The sequence below is a fragment of the Mizuhopecten yessoensis genome, unplaced genomic scaffold (assembly GCF_002113885.1).
Source record: "Mizuhopecten yessoensis strain PY_sf001 unplaced genomic scaffold, ASM211388v2 scaffold9157, whole genome shotgun sequence".
In the NCBI taxonomy this organism is placed as follows: domain Eukaryota; kingdom Metazoa; phylum Mollusca; class Bivalvia; order Pectinida; family Pectinidae; genus Mizuhopecten; species Mizuhopecten yessoensis.
The window spans coordinates 1,445,724-1,457,398 of record NW_018407907.1 but is presented as its reverse complement, the minus strand read 5'-3'; the positions used below and the strand labels follow the sequence as shown (position 1 = coordinate 1,457,398).

Here is an 11,675-nt window from a genome sequence, read left to right as displayed (position 1 = left end):
TAGAAGATCATGCGCAGTATCGTTCTTTCTCGCAATTTACCGTCTTGGACGCCATTATCGTTCCCCGAGACACAGACGTGATTTCGTGAAAATTTTCGAGTAGAAAAGCGCCAAAGTAGGAAGTAAGTGATTTGATGAGAAACTTTCACTTTATATATATGTTTCTCGCGAATGACAGTACACACGGATGACTTTAATGATCATATATAGCTCCAAAATGTATAATACAAACGTAGCGAGAAACATTTGGTCATTCAAATAATGTTTTGACAAGTTGAACGTGGTTACGAGGTAAAAATCGTCTGCTAGCAGTCAACACTGCATTTACCTTTTCATGTCGTTTTTAGGACAATTTGAAGTCAATTTTGAATAAAAATCGTCAAGGGATGTATAAGAAACATTTCCTTCCGCGAATATGATACGATGTCATTGACTGACACGAGTCCAAACGAAGCAACTACCGGCGTCGAATGAACTTATGACTGAAGGTTATCTTGCTAGTTGAGAAACTTCAATCGTAAAGATGAGGGAGTTCAGACTTTCTGATTTTATAACTTACTTGGAGAATAAAAAGTTCTTTCATTTGATTATGGAAAATTATATTGTTATTTCCTAATAATAAAGATCCTTGTACCACATCCAAATTCTGGAACGATACCATGGCTATTTTGATTACAGACAGTAATGTAAACCATAACTTGTGTGACTTATATGAAAAAATAGAAAAGGTGAAACAGATAGAATATAATTATATAATCATCAACAACATTGTTTTGAAAGTGAAGAAAATCAGATGGGCCAGACCAGCAGGATTCAAATCCTTGACCTGTTATTGTCGCTCTGAGCAACTGAGCTACCAGGTCAATGGAAGTGTTCTGGTCCAGCTGCACTTCAGTAATATTAAAACAGAAGTTAACGGGAGATTGCTGTATGTATACAAAAAGCCTGGTGCAGTGGGACAGTGATTCTTACCCAATCAATAAAACTATGATAATAAGTTATATTGACATAGGTCTATATTGCATTCACAAGGTTCCTTGCTGAGAACAGAAATACAAATGTATTAGAAATTGTTTCTCTAAAATTTATTTCAAATTATAAATATAATTATTATAATAGTATGGTATTTTAACAGAAATAATCTTTTTTTTTGCCTGTTGATAGTTTATTTGATCAGGAATAAATTAAAACAGTATGCTGGAAATATTTGTACAATTCATTAGAAAATTTAACAATGCTCTGTCAGGCAAGTAAGCATAACTTTTCTCTTGCCCAAAAAACCTATAAGCTCCAGGCTATCTGGACTTTCTTGTCCTGCTGCTTGTCTATATGGTTTAAGTGTTGCAATAATATGGAATATACTTATAGCTTTACAGGTGTAGAAAATGGCCACGGATGACCCTGGGTCTGATGACCTGACAATTACGTCGCAAACAGGGATGGTTGTTGACACTATTACGCTATCAGACGCTGTACAGAACATTGGAGACCAAGGAATCATCAGCGTCACCGTGGACGCTTCATCACTGCATGGCATTCCGGGACTTACGACACATACAGGTAGTAAGTGTCTGTAGTTTCACTCTTCACCAGTTCCGTGATTGGACAAATCAGTCTACTGGTGCCAGATGAATATTATTGGATGTTCTGGTTCCTACCTGTTATCAACAATTTTTTAATAAATTTATACAACATATTCATATGTGTAACTGGTGAAACTGTTTTATTGTATTAATATCTTTGGTGAAATTGTGATAAATTCTCACCAAATGGCCTTATTGTGCTAAACTATAAAGAGAATAATACATGCCTTTTTCCATATCACACCCAGTATCAACCCGACACTGCAATATCAGCCCAAGGGCTGATATTAGTCGAGGGTTGATACTGGGTGTGATATGGAAAAAGTTAAGTTTTATTCTGTTTATTACATACTTACTAATAAAAGCTACTATCTTATGATAAAATTTTCTTTTGAAATATTGAAAAACGAAAAAAAAATCCAAAAGGGGTGTGATACGGGTTTTGCGGGCTGATACAGGTTTTGGGGTGTGATACGACGGGGGCTGATATGGGCAAGAGCAATTGTGTCGTATCGCATATACAAAAAACCCGTATTTATTAGTAAGTATGTAATAAATATATATATATATTGAAGATTGCATTTGAACATATTTGCCAATTAAAGCGAAAGTTCAATTTTATAAATCTCTTAAGAGGTTGAATACATCAAACAAAATGAAAATCTTATTAGGAATTTGAGGGATGCAGTTTGTGGTACACACATATGAATGTTATTTTTTCTCCTGTGTGAAATGATTGGCTCAATATTTTCCAAGTAATTTACAATTGCCTCATCTTGTTTTGTGTTATTTTTGAAGTTGATATACAAGACAGTGATGAGCACGACCCCAGGGATGATGAACCTCCGTCCAAAAGACTAAAGACAGAAGGGATCGCTCTAGCCAGTAGTAATGTTAACATTAACAGCAATATCAACCATGATCAATCCATCAAGGTATCTACCCAAGCCAGGCCATCCCTGTAGGTTCAGGGAAATCTTTATTCCAATTTATAATATTATTTTAAAGGCTTTCAACAGAAAATGTCTATCAGAATATGTAACTAAATATTGAAATTCAAAACAGAACTTGTATGGGTTCAAAATAATAACTTGAAAAAGAAAAGAAATGTAGAAATACTTCTAATTTTTCAGATATTACAAATCACATTTGAAATCTTTTTATAAGTTGTTAAACTATGATATTTGTCCACAAATAAGCCCCAACCCCTTGTGAAAAAGATTGACCAAAAGTAGGGAGGGGGCTTAATTGCGAGTATCTCTCCTGTAAGCAGGCTTTAAAATACTGGGCTCTGACAAAGTATTTTTATATTCCAGCAATTACTCTTCACAATAAATAAGGCAATATGCATGCGACTAGATGGTATTGAAAACAGCATAGAAATCTTGAACGGCCGGACGAAATACCTTGAAGAAAAGGTAGAGGAGCTGGTACAGACAACTAAACAAAGTAATGGCATCATGCCAAACAGTACCCTTGTATCTCCCAACAACAATAGAAAAGGGTAAGTCTCTCCAGCATCCAATTCTCGTGTTTATATATCTCTTAAGAAATTAGGTCTATAAGAAAAGATAGTCTTGCAGCTAGACTCGAAGCAGCTGTCATGCTGAATGTGTTCATGAAAATGATGAGTTGACACAACTTGAATACTTGTTACATGTTTCAAATTCAGAGGTTGGTTAGGCATGATAAAATAACTAGGATATGAATTTTTTTATGTCGTACTTTCAAGATCCTCAAAATTTTGTTTCATTACAACTAGCAATTATCAGGGTACTTTTTAGGTTCATATTAAAGGACCCATTCATTTCCCAATTGAAAAAGTGTCAGATTTTTTAGATGAATTCCCCCCAGCTGACTGAGTTCTCAAAATGCAGTATTTGTAGCAAGGACATAATGATCATGTTGTCATAAAGAATTAAAGATCATCCTCGATATCCAGGGGTTACGCTCACTTTCGCTCTCTGCACCCCTGGAATATGTCCAAGCAAAATTGAAGGCTCCGTATGTGCCACCTTGTTGATGAGACAAGAAGACAAGTTCGATCCTTTGATATACATCAAAAGAATCTCGCGGTCACATTACTATAAACATTGACAGGCTTTGAAGTCGGGTGTCTCTCCTTTGTAATCTTCAAAGGACAGGTATCGGCCTAGCGATTGGTCAGGTGTTTTTTTATCGGAGACCAACCAAACAGCTATCTTCGTGCCTTCAATTTTGCTATGACATATTCCAGGGGTGTATAGAGCAAAAGTGAGCGTAACCCCTGGATATCGAGGATTCATAAAGATAGGCTTGAATGAAAGTTAGACTATAATTTCATGTATTAAGAGTTGGTATGATGATTATCAAGATTTCCAAAATGGCTACCCGGTATTATATATCTGTTGTATCTCCTCCCCCCCCCNTTGATCAGACAAACAATTATATACATGTACACTTCTATTTATTTAAACATTTGTTACAGTGCTGTGATTGTGGGATTACCCCAGGGAGGCAGTAAAGTAGACAACACAGGTATCCATTATTTTCAGGTTGACTATTTTGATAATGTGTAAATCTTTTTATTTAACAGTTAACGTTATACAGCATAAACTGTCAAATGATTGAATGAATTTTCTAACAAACAGTTGAATTTTGACATTGTTTAAATATTTTCATTTAACAGTTAACGTTATACAGAATAAACTGTCAAATGATTGAATGAATTTTCTAACAAACAGTTGAATTTGGACATCTCACTTCATGTTTAATCAGCCTATTGAATGCATACAATTTAAGAAACATTTCATGAACATGTCAAGTACTCAAAAATTGTAAATGGACCTCAGCGAGCTGTACATTCTTCTGACACAGTAATGCATACCTATCAAAAACATCACTGTACTGCTTATTGAGTGGTTGACTAGGTCATCAGCTGCAATACGGCTCAAAGTGTACCAGGCAATATTTGTTATAGTGAATCTGTGTAAAAGAAATAAGTAAATATGTTGACCAACATCATGGTCATCAACCTCGAGTGACAGGGGAGAATACTCTTTCACATTGCAAGATAGATTTAACAGTTTACTTACCAACTGTGCTGAACATGTTCATGATAATTATAAAGATGTTTGAAATTTTGTGTTCCTCCTATGTATATTTCCAGGGCAGGGTGTGAACAATGGTGACGGTATACAGAATATGGGACTCGGACCTAATGTAACACTCATTACCCTCAACTCCGAAGGTAATGTTGTAGAATTAGTTCTATTTCTCATATTATTATTTTTCATTACAATGTCATTTCTTGTTATTCAGGAGGCACATTTTTGGACAAACGTCCAAAGTTTCAGATGTTTAACAATTTGTGTTTCTCAATGGGCTTATGTGTAGGCAACAGCTTTTCCAGAAGTGCTTTTCATGGCTTAAAACGAAGTCACAAATAATCGCCTAAAGAGAACCTTTAATTTTGAAATTTTGTGTTCCTCGTGGCTTAAAATGAAATCACAAATGATCGCATAAAGAGAATCTTTTATTTACCTGTGTATCAATCAGGCAGTATAAAATTCCAACACATTTTACCGTCTATTGCCATAATCTATCAATTTCGCACAACTTCATATGAATTTATATTTCACATTATTGAGCTTGTACATTCGTGTATGTATTTTTCAAAAGATAATAGAGGTAGAATAACTTCGTTAACAGGAAATTATTGGTGTGTTATTTGTAGAGGATTATCCCAGTGGCACTTGGTTAGGAGATGAAAGCAATCCCGAAATGAGAGTGCGGGTACCAATTACACCAAGGTGAGTTTTGTACAAGACTGTAAGTTACACAAATTCTGCTATTCCTCCGTTTACAGTAATGTTAATATTGAGAAAGAAACTTCTATGTCTTCTTGGTCGTAGCATGGTATATTTTATATTTCCTGTTAATTTGTGAGTAGAAAAGGTCTTTAAATCAAAAACTCTTTATTTATCCAAACAAATGTAAGGACCCCCATACCGTTGACAAAAAATGAAACTATGGATAGGATTTTATTTTCTGACAAGGCTTTTACATTGATCATTCATTTATGAAAGAAAACCGAAAGATATGTAGGTTACCACTTTCCAAGACAGATTTAACATTTAAATTGCCTGTTGGAGTACATTATTATACTTCTAGTACCTTTCATAGTGTGTACTTAAGTATATTTGCGACATCTACTCTAAAACTAGAGTTATGCCTCTTTTTCTATGTTTCATAAATTTTGTCTACTGATTTTTATCTCCTTGACCAATACTTGCGACACTTGGTAGGCATGCATACATTAGAAAAGACAGTGATGTGACTGATTTTTCGGTCACCTATTGCTATCCGTCTTCCTCTGTTGTCCGTTAACATTTTACATTTTCAACTTAAGCTGAAATACTGGCAAAGGGATTTCATTAATATTTCATGGGAAGGTTACTGACATCTCCCTGACCAAGTGTGGTTATTTTTCGGGTCGATCAGAAATCCAATATGGCCGCCCCGGCCGCCATTTCGAAAAACTATTTCAAACTTAAAGTCAAGTTCTGCTGGGCCGATTGAACTGAAACTTGGTAGGAATGATCGACTCATGGTCCTGACAAAGTGTTGTTATTTTTCGGGTCAAACAGAAATCCAATATGGCTGCCACGGCCGCTATTTTGAAAATAACTATTTCAAACTTAATAACAAGTTCTAATAGGCGGATTTAACTGAAACCCGGTCTAGATCTAGTGTCGGCCCTATTGGATTTCTGATCGACCCGAAAAATAACAACACTTTGTCAGGACCATGTCAGAGTCGATCATTCCTACAAAGATCAGCTCGTGGTCCTGACAAGCTTAAGTTAACGTTATACTTCACTATTTTTTACTCAAATTGGTACATATTTCAACAACAAAAATAAATACTGTAGGACTCAGGTGACTGTTAAGGCCCATGGGCCTCTTGTTCTTTTCAACTATTGGTTATGTGGTTTTTTTGTTATTGTATGTTGGAGCAGGGGTATAAGCTAGCCTGTACGTGGCTTACAGGTTAAGTTAAATCCCATTTTTGCCCCTGATTGGCTGTAAAAGTCTGCTTCTCCAAATTTCAAGAGATTGTACACGAAATTTCACAAAATCGTTTGTTCCACAAAATGCCAATTCGATAACTAGCAATGTTTTGACAAAATAATTTTTTATTTCATTTTAGTGACCTTCTTCATATACATTCAAACTGTCGGACGGCCGAAAAGATGGCGTTAACAATGCTCGACTACTTATTTGATCGTGAGACGCAAGCTTCCTCTAACTTATCCGGCATGGGCAAACACGGCAAGCGACAACTCGATCCTCTGATGATCTATGGTATCCGATGTAGGTACTACAAAACTTAAACTTAAAAATAAAGTAAAATTACATGTTTTCATCATCAGTGGTCTTTTTCGTTATTTGCTGCACCAATCAAAATGATTTTTTATGAAGATTTTATGTATGGTATGAAAAGAAAACATTTCATTACATGGTAATTATGTTTTTTTAAGATGTGTCAAAGATCAGAATTATAGCCAATGTTTTTCTTTCAAAATAATACCAGGTCATCATGTAGTTTATTATTAAAGAAAGATGTACAGTACGTTTACATGTATAAGTATTTGCTTCAAATATCATTAAGCAATACAGAATTTTACATATATTGAAAAATTAAGTTCGCTAGGATTCAATGCAAGGGACAGTTATGATATGTAGTAAAGAGACAAGATTTTTAAATTCAATCCAATAGCAGTTTATATAATAAAAAAATCTGGTACTTGTGAGCTTAAGCGATAATTTTGTTCCCATTAATGTTCACATTAATATGACAATGATATCAATTCTTACAGGCCATCTTATACATAGATTTGGCGTCAATGAACCAGACTGGCATCGAATCAAACAAAATGTAGACTCCAAATGTAGAACAGCATTTCGCAGGAAACAGAAAGGAATGCCCCTTACGGTGAAGGCATTCAGAGGGAAGTCTACCCCGACATATATACAGGTGGGACAAGACGAACTAGGTAGTGATGATGATTCGCTTCAGGATGCTGAGCTACATATACACCAGGTACTGTGCTTGATTTGGGGTTTAGGTCTTTACAACAGCAATGGTCATATATGTGTACATAGGTATCAAATGACTTGTATGTAAGAGTGTACAACTTTTCATCTTTTTCCCTGATGTGCATTGTTTAATCCAAAATGATGCATTTTCTGTTCATTTATGTTTGAGAAACTGATTAAGTCCTATAACTGTTATTTAATAGTTGTATTTAAGAACAAAGGAGAAAGTGGTGAAAACTTTTCTTAAACCTTTTTTTTGGAAGATGTCAATTTCCTATTTTTGATTTTTAGGTCACCTGAGACAAAGTCTCAAGTGACCTATTGCGATCGCCTTTTGTCCGCCGTCGTCAGTCGTGCGTCCATAAACAATTTACATTTTCGACTTCTTCTCCAAATCCCTGAACCAATTTCAATGAAATTTTGCAAAAACCTTCCATGGCCAAAGATCAACAAAAATAGTGGCCGGTTTGGTCCCAAGCCCCCAGGGGCCTGAGGGGCGGGGGCAAAAAGAGTCAAATTGACTAAAATTTCAAAAATCTCCTTTTCAAGACCCAGATATGGTAGAATCAAATACTCTTCATAGATGGAAGGGTCTTAAGGTGCTTTACCAAAATTGTGAATTTCTTGACCCTGGGGTCTCATGTTTCCCCCTAGGGAGGGGGGTAAACTTTACTATAGTTTATATAGGGAAACCACATTTTGGACTAACATTTGTCTAATTGCCATTGAAGGTAATTCAATTTAGGTTAGCATTATCAGTATTGGGTAGCAGTTTGATGGTATGCACATATGAGCCCTGACTAAACCCCCATGGCTGATGGGTGTGGTCAAAAAGGGTCGAATTGACTGAAATTTCAAAAATCTTCTTGTCAAGACCAAGATATGGTAGAATCAAATACTCTTCATAGATGGAAGGGTCTTAAGGTTTATGCCCCTATGTTCTCCCGTTTTCCCCCTGGGGAAGGGGGGGGGGGGGGAATTATTATGGTTTATAATGGCAAATGATACTTTGAATATTACATGTATAATAACTTGATTGGAATTATAACCCTGAGTTGACAGTTTGATACTATGAAAATTTTGAGCCATCCCTACCCCCAAGGGCTGTAGGGTAGGGCCCAAAGGAGTCAGTGTGCTAACATTTCTTCATTTTCCTTGTTTAAAATCAGAGGTGCTAGTTTCAAATACTTTTTAGTCTTTAATCTGTATGCTTGATATTGAATAAGGTGGTTTTATTGTTTTTTGTCACTTTGAATAATATTTCTGTTCGTGTTAAAAACAAAATCAACTCTATATAAATATATCAGGTGACCGTTAAGACCCATGGGCCTCTTGTTTTTTCTCTCACAAAATTCAGATCCTGTCAATTGAAACAGAAGTCATTGATATAAATTAAAAAATGCAGATTTTTTTACTGTACCATAACTTTTTATTAAAATACAGGGACAGTTAGATTTAAAACAGACAATGGCTGCAATGCAGACTGAGGGCTTACCACCGGGAGAGATTCAAATACTACACGCCACACCTGAACAGATATCTCAACTGCAGCAGGCTCACCATATACAGATACTCCAGGGAGATCAAGTCATCCAAGTCCCTATGCCTGTAAGTGTAGTACCTCCCATGATTACGGGAGGAGTTGACTAATTGGTTGACACTCAGTCTTCCATACAGGCAGTTGGAGTTGAATCCCAGAAGTCGTTGTAGCATGAACTTTAGAGAAAATGTTTTAGCCCTGCAAACATGACTGCAATTACCCAGGTGGAGTATTAAATGGTCTGGGCCGGGGCAACAGTGTCTTTGCTGAAACATTCAAGTGCGATTACAATTTTGAAAAAAGATGCTGTTGAATGCATGAAGATACTGCAAAACCTAACATACTCTTAAAACCCACTCAGGCCCTCGCACACACACGTGGAGGTATTTGCTAGGTGGTTTATGACCAGTGGATAGCACCTTACAAAGTATGCAAAAATCTCAAAATGTCTTTATTGTATGAACTACATTGATGTATTTTAAAGCACATAAGAGTGGCTTATTCTAGCTAGATAAGGTGATATAGATGTCAAACGTTGTATAATAACAATAAAAGTTTCACTAGAATTAATCTCGAGTCATTTGAAAGTTTATTTTCTTACTTGAGCATAATTTCAGTGCTATAAGCTTTATTTGTGAAGATAGAAAATGTCAGATTGACAGATAGGACATGTATTTATTGCACATTTAATCATTTGGTTAAAAAAAATCATCATGTGGGATAAAATGTAAGGTTGTAATTCCATGATTGCTTATTGAATATCATATAATATGTTACTGGGGGTTCTTTTTGTATTGATATCCGCATTGAGTTCTGGCTAAATAAAACAAGTGCCCATATCAAAAAGCAAATGAGTGAATAAATCTACAAAATACCTGTTACAGATGACCCAGACCGAAGATGGCCTCCAGGTGGCGGTGTCGCTACCACAGTCAGACAGTGTACGAATGGCCACAGTGACAACAGAGGATGGCGAGGTCGTACAACTGGCTCAGGTAGAGCCTGGAGTGGCAGATCAGACTAGCTGAGACCCCACCACCCATGGATAGACTGAACAATGTGATATTGCTTGTGTGTGTGACTACCTCTCATATGTCTCGGTACTCAACCTGGAGAAATTTATCAAAAATCATTTATCAACAGCTCTGGAATTAAATTATTCACTCGAAAATTGCTGGAATTTAACTATCTTGTATTCTTGATGAACAGGAGGCTGTTTATATCAGGTTCATTGTGATGTCAGTTTTTTTTACACCATTTCAGTTGATGTATATAATATATATATATTTATATATTAAAGTAATCATATAGCTTGAATGATGAATTTGTACATGTACTAGGTGTAACGATTGAAGCAGTTCTGTATAACGGTAAAGTGATTTTAAAATGACAGAAGGCATAAAATATCATAATTAAGTGTAATATTTTCATAATCTTTAAAACATCCTATGTAGGGCCAAATAAAGTTAATTGCTTGGTTCTCAGGCCAATTTTTTCAAAAGAGATGTGGCAGGGATTTATTTTTTTCATTTTACATCGCGGCTTGTGCATTCGCGTTTTTTTTTTTTTACTTTCACGATAAAATTGGCAATGCGGGCGGGCCTGAGAACCAAGTAATCAATTTTTTTTGGCCTAGTCATAAAATACAGAACACCAGTTTTTACAATGGAAGATAATTTAATACAAGTTTTCAAACATCATTAGCAAGATTAAAAAGTACCACTGTAAGAGCATGATATTTTATTGGGGTTTAGTTTCTTCTTCTTTTTTGTGGTCTTATAAAAACCACGAAAATGTAATCCCAATGAAATATTAAACATACAATATGAACTAAACAAAAATCTTAAATAAACTGAATTTTATTACAAATCCATGGTGTATTACGGTTTAATTATCGTCACAGGCACAGAGGTAAACACTTTTAATATAACAACAGCGTGTCAATCAAGCGTTATATTTGTAACGCAGTTATTGTTAAACCGGTAATGTTAGCCCATGTCAATATTGACATGCCCTGGTAATCTCGATCAGTCAGAAGCAGCCAACAATGCCCTTTTTGTCACGCACCAGTTCATCCATGCACTATGTCGTCACGCCTGTCGATTTAAACTTCTTAAATACCAGAAAAAATACAGGGTTTTAAAATATTGATTCCACGAAATATAATTCCAACGAAAATATATGCTTTTACAGTAAATATAAATGCTTCCAAAATATGAAACTGTCACAAAAAATATTATTGAATGTGACCAGAAATTGTTCTGAAAAAGAGGATTAATAAAGATTGATCGAAGATGCACATCTTTACAAAGAATTTTTTCCTTTATATGTGAATTTCAAGGTATTTGTGTACTTCTCTTCATGGGTTCGTCACAATTCATGTGTAGCTAGCCTGTATAAGACTCAATAGAAATGTACAAAGTTTCTAGACACATTGAGGTTATCACCTTCCGCAGTTCATCTCTATTGAAG

At 35.5% G+C, this 11,675-nt stretch overlaps 1 protein-coding gene across 2 annotated transcripts; it reads left to right on the top strand.

Annotated features, from left to right (window-relative positions):
• The first annotated feature begins 24 nt into the window (after nt 1-24).
• Nucleotides 25-10,593, top strand: LOC110457464 (protein BANP-like). Of its 2 annotated transcripts, none has more exons than XM_021508760.1 (11): nt 25-122; nt 1,369-1,560; nt 2,382-2,518; nt 2,900-3,087; nt 4,051-4,100; nt 4,732-4,812; nt 5,299-5,374; nt 6,774-6,937; nt 7,444-7,667; nt 9,107-9,271; nt 10,088-10,593. In XM_021508760.1, the coding sequence occupies exons 2-11, from the start codon at nt 1,386-1,388 to the stop codon at nt 10,229-10,231; spliced, it is 1,404 nt and encodes a 467-aa protein (XP_021364435.1). In that variant the 5' UTR covers nt 25-122; nt 1,369-1,385; the 3' UTR covers nt 10,232-10,593. The 2 variants fall into 2 exon arrangements, with proteins under 2 accessions (XP_021364435.1, XP_021364434.1); XM_021508759.1 differs by having other exon boundaries at nt 1,369-1,563.
• Nucleotides 10,594-11,675: the final 1,082 nt, after the last annotated feature.

Coding starts and splice junctions, on each gene's coding strand:
- LOC110457464 (XM_021508759.1), top strand. CDS start 1,386: ATGGCCACGGATGACCCTGGGTCTGATGACCTGACAATTACGTCGCAA. Junction 3,088..4,050: donor CCCAACAACAATAGAAAAGG/GTAAGTCTCTCC, acceptor CATTTGTTACAG/TGCTGTGATTGTGGGATTAC. Junction 7,668..9,106: donor CTGAGCTACATATACACCAG/GTACTGTGCTTG, acceptor ATTAAAATACAG/GGACAGTTAGATTTAAAACA.